The 16,198-nt window shown below is 43.6% G+C and overlaps 1 protein-coding gene across 6 annotated transcripts in view; it reads left to right on the top strand.

The window, feature by feature from the left end:
- Positions 1–16,133, top strand: part of PDE7A (phosphodiesterase 7A) — a 361,811-nt gene extending 345,678 nt beyond the window's left edge. For 5 of the 6 annotated variants that reach the window (XM_059901826.1, XM_059901827.1, XM_059901829.1 and 2 more), the window contains 7 exons: positions 325–425; positions 5,800–5,931; positions 6,134–6,225; positions 9,024–9,168; positions 9,613–9,709; positions 10,389–10,469; positions 14,339–16,133. In XM_059901826.1, coding sequence (XP_059757809.1) covers positions 325–425; positions 5,800–5,931; positions 6,134–6,225; positions 9,024–9,168; positions 9,613–9,709; positions 10,389–10,469; positions 14,339–14,547 — 857 coding nt within the window. In that variant the 3' untranslated portion in view covers positions 14,548–16,133. The remainder of the gene's footprint in view (positions 1–324; positions 426–5,799; positions 5,932–6,133; positions 6,226–9,023; positions 9,169–9,612; positions 9,710–10,388; positions 10,470–14,338) is intronic. The other variant, XM_059901831.1, reaches the window with a different exon arrangement.
- The last annotated feature ends 65 nt before the right edge of the window (positions 16,134–16,198 follow it).

The following is a 16,198-nucleotide window of genomic DNA, read 5'->3' on the forward strand; positions in this document are numbered from 1 at the left end:
TAAAAAAAAAAAAGTCAGAGGAGTGTGGCACAATGGTAGATTGACATTTAAAAAGAGAAAAAAAGGAAAAAATAATTTTATAATTTTGACATGAATACCTTCATGCCATTTAAAGAGTTTCAAACAAGAGTCAAAGTGGTGTTGATGCCTTGGGTATACATGTGAGTTATGGTAAGTGATTATCATCTCCCCGAATCGGAACAATTAGCTGATAGCCACATGAGAAGGGTAAGTGGAGAATGCATAACTGTTGCAGTTTTTGTATTTGTACATGCCTCCTGTTGACAGTTAAATTTGGGGGTCTTTCTTTTTTCTTTGACGCAGTTATGATCCAAGAAGATTACCACAGTCAGAACCCTTACCACAATGCAGTCCACGCTGCAGATGTCACTCAGGCCATGCACTGTTACCTAAAAGAACCTAAGGTAAGCTGTTGGCATTTACAGTCAGTGAAAATCCTGAGAAAATGCCCTTGATTTAATTTCGAATACTTTTCCTTAAGTGAATGATTTAATCAGACTTAAAATCAGAAGCTTCCTTCACGAGAATGAGATGTAGCTGGATCAAGTTTCCAGGTGTGGCTGTATTTGTAAGTTGACAGCTAGAGAACTGGGGTGATTGTCGAGAGTGAGGCTGGAGAAGCCCAAGCGAGGGCCAGGCCGTACGGCCCGGCCACACGTGTCAAGTCACCTGGCGTTTACGCTGAGCTCCACGAGGGCAGGGATGACACTGGTCAGGTCCCGTGATGAATAGGGAGCTACGGAAGGGAGGCAGGAGACTTCACAAAGCTATCCTGGCTGTGGGGGGGAGAATAACTCATACAAGACCAGAAACATGCACGCTGCCTGTCAGGAGCTGTTTCGATAGCCTTGGGGCAGGAGAGAGGCAGCCGGCTGGTGAGATCTCTTGGGAGTCAGAACGTGGAGGATGTGGTGTCTGGATTCATCTAGGGGAGTGAAACAGGGAGAGGAGTCGGTGGAGACTGTCCCCGGCCGCCGAGTAGCAGGTGGGAGTCGCTGTGAGGGAGAGAATGTAGAAAGGGACGGGGGGCTGGCAGAGATGATGAGCTCCATTGTGGGCACGTGCGGTTAAATGTATTCGAGCCATATCCGAATGCAGGTGTCTAGTAGAGAGTTGCATAGGAGTCTGAAGCATAGCAGAGAAATCAGAGTTGGGGACCATCAGCTGTAGATGTTAATGGAAGCCGTGTTTGCCCACGGACGTTTCCTGTTCCTGGAGGTTGTAAAGTTACATCTGCCACCCTTAGCCCTACTTCTGAACTCGCCTCCGCAGGGATCTTAGTTCCGGCCAGATGTTGGGAGGGAAGCAGGCTGACGGAGCCAGTTGATGCTAGTTGATGCCAACTCTGAGAATACAGCCGTGTGCTTGCCAGTCTTCTGATTTTTCAAGAGATGTGGAGTATGTGAAAGTACCCCAATTTTTAAAGTATATTATGACTTTAAAAAAAAATTTATTGTGGCATCATTTATATGCAGTAGTAAAATGCATACATTTTATGTGTGTAGTTTTGATAAATGAATACTCCCATGCACCCCAATTTTTTAACTAAAGTTTAAAACAAACTTTGGGCCAAGCCTAAAGTGTCTGTTTAACAGTCTTGTGGGAGAAGTTGGTAAGTAATCACCATACAGCCAGGGAAGTGGAATGACGGAGCTAATGGCCACGCCCAGCCCGAAGCCAGGCACCCAGCAGGACCAGAGGGGCAGAGAGTGTGCAGGGTGAACGTGGGTACAGACACTGTCTTACCCGTGCAGCTCTGGCAGCACTAGTTTTAAACACTTTTTGCCTATGTAGCTCTGATCATTCTTATTTTAAACACTTTTCATCATTAACATACCCAGTGAACTCTTCAGTCAAAGCTTCAGTTAAGGATACAGATAAGATCACTAAGATTTAAAATACAGCAATTCCCTTCTCCCTTATCATAGAGATAAGAAAATAGAAATAGAGTCACTCAGAGTTGACTTGTACCTCTTTTACTTCCTGGTCCTTTACATGGCATCGCATTGTCGAGTGTTTTCATTCATTTGTTCTGTCCGTTTTCCTGGCGCTAGGAATCCAGTGGTAAACAAGACAGGAAAGGTCCCTGGCCTTCAAAAAGTTGCCCTCCCAGTGGGGGGCAGGGGGGGCAGTCTTTAAACAGATAAACAGAACTTTGACCTCTACTGTGGTAACTGCTGCTGTGAAGTCACGTAAATAGGGTAATGTGCTGGGGAGTGAATGGGTGGCTGGCGAGAGCTCACAACTTCAGACAGACGGTCGGGAACCATATAAACCGAGAGGCAGTGTTTGAGAAGGAGGCAGCCACGGAGAAGAATCCAGGTGCAGAGGGAACCGTAAAGAGAAAGCCTTATATACAGTGTTTAGTGGGAAATCTGCTTCCGTTTGTTTGTTTGAACACCAACTTTTATTTTATGGATTGGTGCTGTTATTAGTTTTTTTTATTGTTTTTTATTTTATTTATTTTTGGCTGTGCTGGGTCTCCGTTGCTGCGCACGGGCTTTCTCTAGTTGTGGCGAGCAGGGGCTACTCTTCCTTGCGGTGCACAGGCCTCTCATTAAAGTGGCTTCTCTTGTTGCAGAGCACGGGCTCTAGGCACGTGGGCTTTAGTAGTTGTGGCACATGGGCTCTAGACCGCAGGCTCAGTAGTTGTGGCACGTGGGCTCTAGGACGCAGTCTCAGTAGTTGTGGCACGCGGGCTCTAGAGCACAGGCTCAGTAGTTGTGGTGCACAGGCTTAGTTGCTCCGCGGCATGTGGGGTCTTCCCAGACCAGGGCTCGAACCTGTGTCCCCTGCACGGGGGAATCAGCATTGGCAGGCGGATTCTTAACCATTGTGCCACCAGGGAAGTCCTGCTTTCAGTTTTTATATCTTATGATTTATACGTAAGAGCTAATTCCTGCCTCTTCTTTTTTTTTTTTTATTTAAATTATTTATTTACTTATTTATTTATTTTTGGCTGTGTTGGGTCTTCGTTTCTGTGCGAGGGCTTTCTCCAGTTGTGGCAAGTGGGGGCCACTCTTCATCGCGGTGCGCGGGCCTCTCGCTATCGCGGCCTCTCTTGTTGCGGGGCACAGGCTCCAGACACGCAGGCTCAGTAGTTGTGGCTCACGGGCCTAGTTGCTCCGCGGCATGTGGGATCTTCCCAGACCAGGGCTCTAACCCGTGTCCCCTGCATTGGCAGGCAGACTCTCAACCACTGCGCCACCAGGGAAGCCCCCCTGCCTCTTCTAAGTAAAAAAAAAAAAAAGAAAGAAAGAAAAAATATTTGAAAACGAAGAAATTATTGAAAGTTCCTTCTGTGTGTACTTGTATCAGCTCTAACTTTAGTATTTATTTTTTATGTCCTCAAAGCTGAACCTCAGAATATAGATTATAATTTTGTTCCAGTTGAGCCTAACGGCATCTAATAGCAACAGTCAGAAATGGGAATAACATTTGTCTTTTTTAAGAAAATCTAGTTTTAAAAATTGCATTAATGTCATTGACTTCCTTGTCTTTGTTAGGAAACTCATAAAGTTTTTTTTCTGATGAAAGATTTTTGTAACAAGCAGAAATATTGCATTTTTATTCAAAATTTTTTTTGCATGTGTGATCTGTTTTCAAACTTAGAACTTACTTTTCCTTCACAGAACTTTAACAACCCAACTGCTGCTTCTCATGTTTCTATTTTTAATAGTTAACTCTTTAATCTACCTGAGACTGTTTGATGTCATGTGTAAGTCATACATTAATTTTTAACAATTCTGGATTATTGCATTCTCCCAGGCTGGTACACGTCTGTTCTTCTGCCAAAGTTATCATGAGAATATAGCTTCTGAATATTGCTTAACAAATCACATGTTCTTAAGATATCCACAGCCATGCCTGCATTTTCATGTCAGGAGGGGACGTAGCTTTACATGCAGGGTGCTCCGTGGAGCATGCCTTCCGTTCATCTTGATTAGTCAGCAGCACTCCTTTTATTTATTTTTGGCTGCGTTGGGTCTTCGTTGCTGCGCGCGGGCTTTCTCTAGTTGCGGCGAGCGGGGGCCACTCTTCCTTGCGGTGCGCGGGCTTCTCACTGCGGTGGCTTCTCTTGTTGCGGAGCACGGGCTCTAGGCGCGCAGGCTTCAGTAGTTGTGGCTCGTGGGCTCAGTAATTGTGGCTCATGGGCTCTAGAGCACAGGCTCAGTAGTTGTGGTGCACGGGCTTAGTTGCTCCGCGGCATGTGGGATCTTCCCGGACCAGGGCTCGAACCCGTGTCCCCTGCCTTGGCAGGCGGATTCTTAACCACTGTGCCACCAGGGAAGTCCAAGCAGCACTTTTAAAATCTTTTATTTTTTTTTAATGCTTTTGCATATCCTAAAGAGGAAATAATTGTCCTCATCATCTTCTACCCATTCATTGAGTTTCTCTATATACCATTTACAGGTAATACAAAAATAATTTACATTCTCTGCCCTCAAACAGCTTACACTATTTTAGTGGATTCAGGCCCTCCGACAGTGATTTTTTTCAGACCAAGATGAACTTGGTGCAGGGGATGGAAAAAAAATCCATTCTGGCATAGAAAGAATATACTAGAATTTGAATCAGAAATTTTTTTATCTCATATTTTAAAACTTTTCAGTTTTCATCTGTGTTTTATCATGTGCAATGTGGGTTGGCTCCGTGTTGTAATCTGTAAGTAAGTATACCTATATTGGTGGCATATGCTCAGAATACTTTTCTACTGTTAGGGCACAGGACCCTACACGTTTAGAGAGCTCTGCCCTAGTGTAAAGCTAAACAGGCGCACGCTGCGCTCTGGCAGCGTTAGTGTGGCGGGATGTGAAATGTGCTGCAAGAATGCAGTCAGTCATTTGTGGGCCGGGGCTGGGCGAGGGCTGGGCTGCAGGCGGAGAACGGAGGTGGGGTGGCGAGGCACTGGTGGAGCTGGGCCTTAGAGGGAGAGTAGAAGCTTGCCGGGAAGTGAGAGGTGGTTCATGAAAAGCAGGTGCGACACACCCTGGGTGAGCATTTTTTATCGTTGAAAACTTCAGTCAGGTAAATAAGCTTATTTATTGTGATTATTTTATCAAGAATAGTAAATGACTGTGGAGAGTAAAATTATAATGGCTAGTGTACAGGATGGCTTTTCCTGAGATGAATGCACTGTGTATGCTGTTCTGAACTGTCCATCCATTGGGAGAGGATTTCATTCCCAACTTGACATAAACTTCCGCTCCGTGACGACTCAGTAGCTTCCTTCAACATTTGGGACCTCAGAAGTAACCTTGCATTTGGGTTCTTGATTGAAACCCAGTAACCAATTTATTGATAAACACACACCCTCAGTCATAGGTTTGCAGTATTGTACACTTAAAACATCTGTTAGAACGGTAGATCTCACCTTAAGTGTTCTCACCATGATAAAAATTTTTTTAAAACCTCATAGGCCTTCTCTGACAACAGTAACAGAAATACTCAAATCTCTGTTTGTTGTTTGAAAACTTTTATTTCTCAAGAAGGTGGTTTATACTTTAGCTGTCATCTTAATTATGCTAGTTTCAAATGAAGGATGAGGTGCATCCTTGAATTCCACGCGGGCAGGGACACCATTATACCACGCCTGCCGCCAGGGTCGGGAGGAGGGCAGCCCCTGGCAGGCACGCCGTGGCCTGGGTGAGCAGTCTGAGACACGTGGCGGGAGGAGACCATCGACACTCGTTCGGGGCTGATTTAGAACAGCTACTGTAATGGCGCAGAGCGTGTTTCCAATATGTCTGTAATCAGTTACTCCTTGCCGCACTCCAGCTTGCCAATTCTGTAACTCCTTGGGACGTCTTGCTGAGCTTAATTGCAGCTGCCACTCATGATCTGGATCATCCAGGTGTTAATCAACCTTTCCTTATTAAAACTAACCATTACTTGGCAACTTTATACAAGGTTAGTGCAATTTTATCCTCAAAATTTAATATTCTTGCATTCTAGAAAATGTGTCATGTTTTAAAGAAGTGAAAGGAGTAAATAAATTCTCAATGAATGTTTGAATTTTAATCAGATTAATATTACTTACAAATAATTCTTTATGTTCAGAAAAAGACTTACCATTTACTCAGATATGCCCTTTTTTTTTTTTTTTTTGTAGAATACCTCAGTACTGGAAAATCACCACTGGAGATCTGCAGTGGGTTTATTGAGAGAATCCGGTTTATTCTCACATATGCCATTAGAAAGCAGGTAGGTTGGATTAAGACAAAATTAATTAGTTATGAACTGTGGAAATTAAGTTGCAAAAACAACTGTATAAAGTTTTTAAAATTATGTTGTTATATTCAGGTGTTCCACAATTTTTGGGTAAATTATCTTATGTTACAAATTTACATCAAAATTTTAATAATTTAAACCTGTTCTGAAATACAGTCAGTAGTAATTTTTTTTCAGTGAATTTTTATGAAGGATGACTCATAGATACAATAAAATCCACTCCAAATACACAATGGCTCAGTCATGGTTTACTGCTTATTTATGTAAATGGTATTACATATTTCCATTTTATGCTCTTTTGAATAAAACCGTACGTTCTAGCTGTAAAGGTAAATTGGATAGAAAGTAAACAATCTGTATAAGAAATAGATCATTAAAATCTGTTCCAGGAAGTTTTCAAAACTTATAAGATGTGAAAAGAATGCTTTGTATCCTCAATAACGTAGTCCTAGAGTCACTGCTAGAGTTACAGGATAAAATAATGAATTGAAAGAACAGAAAATACTACATGTTTTTTAGAAAATATCATTTGATGTTGAGCAGGCCATTTGAAAGGCTAATAAAAAGCATTAATGTAAATGAGCCCAATATGATAATGATGGTGGTGGTCAACAGAATCTCATGTCATTGGTCCACAAACTGAAACTTTTAATGATGCCTCAGCAAGAGAAGGTGCACTTAGGAAAACCATGTCAGTGGATATAAACCACCTACTTCTAGAAAAAAGGTGTGAGACATAAAAATACATTTGGGTATCAAGATTTAAGTTACTGTCATTGTTCTTTCCTTTCTCCCTTTCACAATTTAAAACAACTTCATAAAAAAACAAAAATGTTTTTGGTAATGTCGGTGAGAAAAAAGCTGGACTTTTTATTTTTTTAAATCTGTATTCATGGATACCATTTGGAGTTATGACAGTACTTCTGGTAAGTAAAATTGTTTCTTGTCATAGTACAAATATAAAAACTTCTTACACCACATGGTGTTTGTATATGTAAGTTCTCTTTTTCTTGACTAAGGCAGATTAAATTGTTTGCTTCATTATTCCCTTTTTATCATGTTTTGCATTTGATGATTAACCCTGTTGAATTCTCATATTTTAATACAGATAAAAACTGAAAATAAGGAATACTGCGTAATAGCATTCTTTCATGTTTGCTTAGGATTTGTTTTATTTACTATTCAATATTGTGAGCCTTTTATTTTTTTATTTTATATTTTTCTGAAGCAAGGAATACGACTTTATTCGGAAAGTTGGCAGACCAAGAAGATGGCGGACTAGGGTCCCCAAAACAACCATCTTAGAGCCTTTTACTCTGTTGACCGCTCTTTACTGATCATTATACAAAGATAATGTTTGTGATGGTCCATTGAAACAAGGAATTTTTAAACATTTCTCTTATTTGACTTGAAACAGTTTTTTTTTTTAATATCTTTATTGGAGTATAATTGCTTTACAATGGTGTGTTAGTTTCTGCTTTATAACAAAGTGAATCAGCTATACATATACATATATCCCCATATCCCCTCCCTCTTGAGCCTCCCTCCCACCCTCCCTATCCCACCCCTCTAGGTGGTCACAGAGCACCGAGCTGATCTCCCTGTGCTATGCAGCTGCTTCCCACTAGCCATCTCTTTTACATTTGGTAGTGTATATATGTCAGTGCTACTCTCTCACTTTGTCCCAGCTTCCCTTTCCCCAGCTGTGTCCTGAAGTCCGTTCTCTACGTCAGCGTCTTGATTCCTGCCCTGCCACTAGGTTCATCAGTACAGTTTTTTTTAGATTCCATATGCATGCATTAGCATACGGTATTTGTTTTTGAGGCGGTTTTTTAAATGATATAATGTATTTGTTATTTGTAGTAACATGTTACCTTTTCCCTTCCAGAAAATCTGGATAATTAATTCTTGAATTTGGCCCTGAAAACATAGTTGAGTCTAAACTTTATTAAATTGGTGGAACTTCATCAGGTTTTAGTCTAACATCTTCACATGTCTGCAGAAGTTAGTGGTTGAATGGGCTGTTCTTCCCCCATCTGACCCTCCTTCTGCCTCTCAGATCTCAGGCACCAAAAGAGAGTCCAAAGTTGTTCACTGCATCCCAGCGAAGAATTTTCTCAAGCAGCATGCCAATCTTACATAGACTTTCTTAGGCATATAATTCCACCTTTAGGCATTCTTTTTGGAGTGTTTGCATATTGGTATTTTCCTACAAACTCTCTTGGTTTTAGTTTTGATTATTTTAGTAGGTTTTTTAAATGCATTCTTTAAATCCATCTTTTTGGTAGGTTAAAAGTTGAATGGCAGTTAGAATAGCTTAGGGCCCTGTAAAGCTTTCTGAGTATTAAGACTTAAGGAAAAAGGGCTTCCCTGGTGGCACAGTGGTTGAGAATCTGCCTGCCAATGCAGGGGACACGGGTTCGAGCCCTGGTCTGGGAAGATCCCACATGCCACGGAGCAACTGGGCCCGTGAGCCACAACTACTGAGCCTGCGCGTCTGGAGCCTGTGCTCCGCAACAAGAGAGGCCATGACAGTGAGAGGCCCGCGCACCGCGATGAAGAGTGGCCCCAACTTGCCACAACTAGAGAAAGCCCTCGCACAGAAACGAAGACCCAACACAGCCAAAAATAAAAATATATATATATATATATAAAAAAAAATTAATTAATTAAAATAAGATTAAAAAAAAAAAGACTTAAGGAAAAAATCATCAAGAAGTGGCTATTCAGTTGAAAGACTTGTATTTCTCTTTATGTTTCTCTAATTCCAGACAACAGATGGAGGCTCAGATAGGCGCTCTGATCCTGGCCACGGACATCAGCCGGCAGAACGAGTACCTGTCCTTGTTTAGGGCCCATCTGGACAAAGGCGACTTACGTCTGGAAGACGCCAGGCATAGGCATTTGGTTTTACAGGTAAAATGAGCTTGGAAAGATTCTATTTCTAGAGCAAATCATATGACTGTTAGAATAAAAATGAAATATTCTCGTGTAGTCTTCTGAGTGGTTAAATCTTGAGGGAAAGCATTTCATTTTATTTTAATAAGTTCTCATATCTAAAAAATGAGAGAGAAGTGGCTGATTTCTTTGTAGCTTTCTGGTTCGTGCAGTCCTATGCTTGCCTCTCCAGAATTATCAGGCGTGTATAATTTGGTTAGTAGGCTTTCAGTGTTTCTGCAAAAATGATTGTTACAACTAATAGTATCGTAAAATCAGTATAAAGGATAATGAATTTCCTGTTGCAACGTTTTCTTTTTTTTTTCTAAGGTGTTCTTTTCCCCACTATTAGCGTATATTAAGCTTAGTAAAATTGAAACTTTACTTTTTTTCTTAAGACAATTTTAATATTTTCCTTGCTAGATGGCTTTGAAATGTGCTGATATTTGTAACCCCTGTCGGACCTGGGAATTAAGCAAGCAGTGGAGTGAAAAAGTAACAGAGGAGTTCTTCCATCAAGGTAAGTTAACAGTATTGAGTGATAATCTATTTAGTTCATTTTTTAGCATCATATGAATAAAATAACTCAGACAATTGCAGAGTCTAGCAGTAGGTGCCTGATAGTTTTAGTGACAATTCACAGTAGATGTGTACATATAACCAATAATGCACAAATTGAGCATCTGTTTTGAAAATTAGCAGTTCTCTTTTGAAATGATCTGATGTGTGTGTAGGCATTTATGAATTAGACGTGGAGCGGGCTGGAAGTTTTTCTGTACAGAAAGATTTTCCTGCCCTTGCTCCATCCTTGTCTTGTGTGGAGGTCATGGCCACATGACCCTGTAAGACATGTTTTGTGATTTAAAGCCAGGAACCAAGGATCTTCGTTCCATGCACCTTCCTTTCAGAAATCTGAGTTTTAAATTAAAATGCTGACAGAATTAACAGTCTTGGGATAACACCTAGTAAAAGTTTTCCACCCTCTCCATTTAAAATAGGATGTCGGCTTGGCAGCCTTTTCTATGTATGAATAACTTAAAGTTTAAAAAAAGAACTAATTTAGAAGGCATCCTCTCATGAGGATTAAGTGTGTTACATTATTCCTAAGGAGTTTACAGGTAAGATGAAGACTTCCGTTATATATTTAACCAGTAGGTATATTCCACATTAAGAATTCCTTTTTCTTTTTTAATTTCTAGGAGACGTAGAAAAAAAGTACCATCTGGCTGTGAGTCCACTTTGCGACCGTCAGACCGAATCTGTTGCCAACATCCAGATTGGTAACTATGCACACTTAGATGTAACTGGTTTTTAAAATGCCACTGATTTTAAGTTTGTCAAGAACAGAGAGGTACATCTGAAATATCAGTATTAAAATTATGCCTATTTCTAATTTTTAAATAGTTTAAATTTTATTCTTGTTTTTCCTTTTTTTAGCTCTTATAATTTACTCTCATTTGATTTTAGTTCCTAAAAAGCAGGGCAGGTAGCAATAACTTTCTGTTCTAAAATGGAAAGAAAGCATCATTTTGCCATGTGGGAGCCTCATTGGCGTCATTCTGGGACCGCTGGGCCTGACGGTCAGGGGAAGACCAGCTTCCACGACTGCCGGCTTTTCTCTCACCACTGCCTGCTGCTTGAAGCTAACTCTTCAGCACCTCACACAGGCCCCTTGTAACCTGGCCTCTAATTGTCTCTTCCGTCTTCTCCCCAATACCTTCCCCCCTCGTTTCCCTACAGCAACTTGGGCCTCCCCGGGGCTCCCCAAATCCCTGGTGCTCCTTCACTCTGTGCCTCGCCAGGCCCCCCATCTGCCTAATAGGCTCCTTTTTCTTGAGGATCCACCTGAGATGTCACCCCCAGAAGCCACCTTTCACTCTCTCCGGGCAGTCGTCCCCCCTCTGGAGGCGCTAGATGCCCGTCGTCATAGCTGCCAGGTGCTGACCTGGCCTTTGGAGGGGTGTTGCCAGGGGCGCGGTCACGTGAGAACTGCTTGTTGAGTGGGTTGTGGCTGTAAGAGGCAGCACCACGAAGGGGCTGCGATTCAAGACTGTGCAGCTTGTTGTAGACGAGCTGAGGGAAGCTGGGCCAGGTTTGGGGTGTGCTGGGTGGATTGCCAGGTGGGGGTCACTCAGAAGGATATGGAGGGATGGGCATAATTTTGGTGGCTGATACTGAGCAGGACCTCTCAGGACGCGGTTGACAATAGTGAAGTGTGTCCAGAAACTTCAGAGAGAGAAAGTTTCTAGAAATTCGGAAGATAGCACAACACTGTGGCATAATACGCGGAAAAGAGGACTGTGCTGGAGGGTCAGAAATTCAGAAACAGAATCCTAACATTGTACAGCAGTTGCAGAGGATCCTCCGGGGGAGGCAGTGGGTAGTAATGATCTGGCTGCAGAAGAGGCAGTAGAGATGCGGGAGAGCGAGGCCCAACCTGCGGGGACAGCGCGGGGACAGCGCGGGGACGCCGGGTCCCCCGGGAGCTCGGACTGGCCAGGAGCGCGGGGGAGGGAGGCGGGAGGGGAGGGGGTGACGGGACAAGAAGCCCATCTGCTCTGGCCTGGTCCTCAAGGGAATAACCTTCGAATGTGGACGAGCGGATGAAATGTGGGCAGAGGGGACTGAGTTGAAGAGGAGGGAGTGGCTTGTGCACACGCTCCAGCTTACTTCTTGCCTCAGTAAATTCCTCCCTTGATTCATGAGAGACGTTGCAAATGAGGTTTAAAAAACTGCAGTTTTTAAAAGGGACAAGAAGCTAGATCCCTTAAAGCGTTCTTGTCGTTTCTGGCCTTGTCAGCGTTGGGCAGTTGTGGACCCGGTCCCCCGGGGGCAGGGATAAGGTAGAAGGCGGTGACGGTTGACGTGGGCCGACCCCTCACGGCACCCGAGGACGCGGGCGCTGCTGGTGTTCTTTTCCACATAGTTTGCCCAGTTTGTACAGATAACAGGTGCTGGTCTTTCTGACATCAAATCCTAGGTAAAATGGGGCTTGCAGAGATCCTCTTCCTCGAGTAAGTCAGGATGATCAGAATGAACTCCGTGCTAAGCAGCAGTTACTCAGAGCCAGCATATGGTCAGTAGGTAGAAGTCGTGTTTAATTAATACGGTTTTCTTCTTTGGTAGGAACACTAGGTCCTGTCACGTACCGGGTAAGGGTGAGGCATTGGACACGGCGTCCTGCGGTATCTGAGGAGAAGAGATAGAGGCGCGTGGGCTGGGACAGTTAAGGGGGTTCACAGGTGGATGAGCTCACGAGTAGCGTCCTGCCACCTGGCTGTGTCCGTGGCCCCGGCCTCTGCATTGTTATCAGGTACTTAAGGCCTAAAAGAATCCTGGGTACCATAGAGCCAGAAGCGAGAGCTGATTTGTTGGATGTGAGAAGCAGGATGCAGCTCTCAACCAGCTGGAACAGCGGGAGAATCAAAGAAGATGGATCGCGTGAAACCTGTGGTAATAAGGTTCTGCGTTTGGGTACAACACTCCGGCTGCTCACGCCTTGACTGTGGCACCTGGAAAAGACAGGGCTCTGGCGGCTGCCTCAGCCTGACCCGGGGGGAGGGGGTGGCTTGGCTGCCAGAAGCCGCTCTGCTCTTTGACTGCAGTGATGCCGTTTTCCCGTGTCCTCTCTCTCCTCACCAGACGTAACTTGTGGAGAGCACATCTTGTCTGTCTGTCCACTGCTTATCCGAGGCCACCCCAGAGCAGTGCCTGGCATCCAGAAGGTTCTCAGTTAACATGTGTGGAGGGGATGGAAGAGATGAAAGAAAGAAATGGAGGACTTCCCTGGTGGCGCAGTGGCTGACAATCCACCTGCCAATGCAGGGGACACGGGTTCGAGCCCTGGTCTGGGAGGATCCCACATGCCGTGGAGCAACTAAACCTGTGCGCCACAACTACTGAGCCCACGTACCATAACTACTGAAGCCTGTGTGCCTAGAGCCGGTGCTCCGCAACAAGAGAAGCCACCGCAATAAGAAGCCCGCACACCGCAATGAAGAGTAGCCCCCGCTCGCCGCAACTAGAGAAAGGCCGTGCGCAGCAACAAAGACCCAACACAGCCAAAAATAAATAAATAAATTTTTTAAAAAAAGAAAGAAATGGAAGAAAGCCTTATTTCCACTATCATAACTACTACTTCAGATACCATAATCTGTACAATTAAAAAAATTCAATCATCAGACCGTATATGACTTTTCTAATTAAAAGACATGGGTGCTTTATTTCCAGTGAGATTTTTTTGTTGTTGGCTAAACGGAACCTGTGTTGTCTGTGGTCCATGTGGTCTTTTGCTGAAAAGAAAAGGTTTTGGAGATGAAGAAAATTTTAAAACTGTTAAACAAGCAGTGATAGAATTTGGATGTGCATTTTCCTGTCCTTGATCAAAACTTTAGGAAGATAATGTTATTTGCTTCTCCTAGTAGATGTGATCTGATTGTTCAGGTATTTTCTAGGAGGCTTCTTTCACCCTGTGTAAGACACTATGTAGTGTTAAGTCAGCTGTAATGTGGGCTCGAGTGCTGTGTAACCCCGAGATGCAGACAGGCCCGAGACCACTCCTTCTCCTTTTCTGACTGTGAATTAAGGGAGATCGATTGTAGGAAGTGTCTGTAAAGTAGGCCCCTGGTACACTTTTGATGTTCACTTTCCTAATTGTCTAAACTAATCTCCTCTGTTCGTTTTAGACTCACACTTTGTGGCATGCGTTTTGGCTTTATAAATCCTGAGGTTCATAGCGGGCCCACTGTGCTCATGACCAGGTGTGACGATTACCAGCCCGGACGGTCGGGCAGCCGCGCCTCAGTCCGGCCTCGTCACCCGCAGCCCCGGGGGGACCCCCTTAGCCTTGGGCACACTGTGCCCTGCTCCTCAGGGTTGAGGGCCGCCGCGGGTTTGCTGAAATAGAAGGATATGGTTGGTGCAGCTGAGAGGAGTCGTCAGAAGAGATGGGCTATGTTTGTCAGTTCACCTTTACTTCAGGTTTCAGTAAGTTACCTAAATAGATTCTTCAGAGAAGATATGTACATTTACACACACATCTTCTGAAAAATAAGAGGTAATATTGGAATAGGACTTAAGAGAGTAAACACTATCTCGACGTTGTAAAGTTTCAGGACATCCACTAATACCTTTTCTGTTACTGTCTCAGGTTTCATGACGTATCTCGTGGAGCCTCTGTTCACAGAATGGGCCCGGTTCTCCAACACCAGGCTGTCGCAGACAATGCTCGGACACGTGGGGCTGAACAAAGCCAGCTGGAAGGGATTGCAGCGAGAACAGTCCAGCAGCGAGGACACTGGTGCTGCATTTGAGGAGCTGAGCTCACAGTTATTACCTCAGGAGAACCGGTTATCCTAACCCCCCCTCCCCCGTCAGGGGGCAGACTGCCTCTGGAGGTCGTTAGAAATGTGAATGGGGTCTTGAGGTGAGAGAACTTTACTCCTGACTGCCAAGGGAAGTGAATGACGCCAGCATTATTTATTTCCAAGATTTCCTCTGTTGGATCATTTGAACCCACTTTTTAATTATAAGACCCGAACATACAGCAATATGCATTTGGCTTTCGTGTGAAACCTTGAATATGCAAAGCCCAGCGGGAGCGAACCGAAGGGAATAACAAAGTTTTGCAGGAAGTTGTGCGGTGGCCCTCGTGCTTCTCGAAGCATCCTGAAACTTGAACCGAAGCCTTCAGCAGAAATCTTTGGAATTCAACCCGTCTGATGCAACAGTGTGTATCTGTACCTTCCACTAAGTTCTCTCGGAGAAAATGGAAATGTGAAGTGCCCAGCCTCTGCGCCTCTGGCCAGACTCGATGTTTACAGACCAACTCTGAAATATTGGTTCTCAATCCGCCTTGGAGCACGATTGTGAAGGAACCACTAAGAATTTTAAAGATCAAACCTAAACTGCAGCTCTTTCCCCCGGTTTGCCTTTCTTCTTTGGATGCCACCAAAGCCTCCCATTTGCTATCGTTTTATTGTGTGCACTGGAAACTGAGCATTTATCCTAGAGTGCCGCCGAGCTTTCACTCCAGTGCTGTTTGGCAATGCAATTTTTTTTTAACTCTTAGTTTTTAATTTGGGGCGGGAGGGGCAGAACCCCAGTGTCCTAGCTGTATTATGATTCCGCAGTGAAGACGTTGCATGTTGTTTTCACTAATGTACACTTGACCTGCACATGCAAGAAAAGGGTGGAATGTTTAAAACACCATAATCAGCTCAGGGTATTGCCAATCTGAAATAAAGTGGGATGGGCAAGTGTGTCCTTCAGAGCAAGGGTACTAAAGTCCCTCTCGCTGCAGGGAGTGAGAGGCGTGTTGTGTGTGTGCGGATGTGTGTCTGGGGCACGCTCGTGCATGTGTGACTGTGCATGTGTTCTATTTATCCACGTGGGAGGGATTGGGAACGTCAGCTTTTATTTATTATTTTAGAATGTGACATAACGAGCAGCCACACGTGGGGAGGGGAAGGGAGGTCAGCTGTAACAGATCGCTCCAGATGCCTTAAACTATGCACAAAGCTAAGTGACCAAACTTCTTGTTTTGATTTGAAAAAAGTGCATTGTTTTCTTGTCCCTCCCCCTTTGATGAAACGTTACCCTTTGATGGGCCTTTTGATGTGAACAGATGTTTTCTAGGACAAAATCTAAGGACTAATTTTAAACTTACAACATTCCACTTTTGTAATTTGTTTTAAAATGTTTTACGTGTAGTAAGCACAACTGTAATCTAGTTTTAAGAGAAACCGGTGCTTTCTTTTAGTTCAATTGTATTTCCCTTGTTACTGTAAAGGACTGTTTATTAATTATGTTTACAAGTTTGTTGCAACAGTCATTTTCTTGGGAGAAAGCTTGAGTGTAAAGCCATTTGTAAAAGGCTTTGCCATACTCATTTTAATACGTGCCTGTTGCTGTTAACTTTTGATGAATAAAAACCTATCTTTTCACATTTTCATCTTTGATATTTACCTGTAAGTCAGTCCGTTGGAAATCATAACGCTGAATTACTAGG

This window comes from Balaenoptera ricei, chromosome 17, assembly GCF_028023285.1.
Source record: "Balaenoptera ricei isolate mBalRic1 chromosome 17, mBalRic1.hap2, whole genome shotgun sequence".
Lineage (NCBI taxonomy): Eukaryota > Metazoa > Chordata > Mammalia > Artiodactyla > Balaenopteridae > Balaenoptera > Balaenoptera ricei.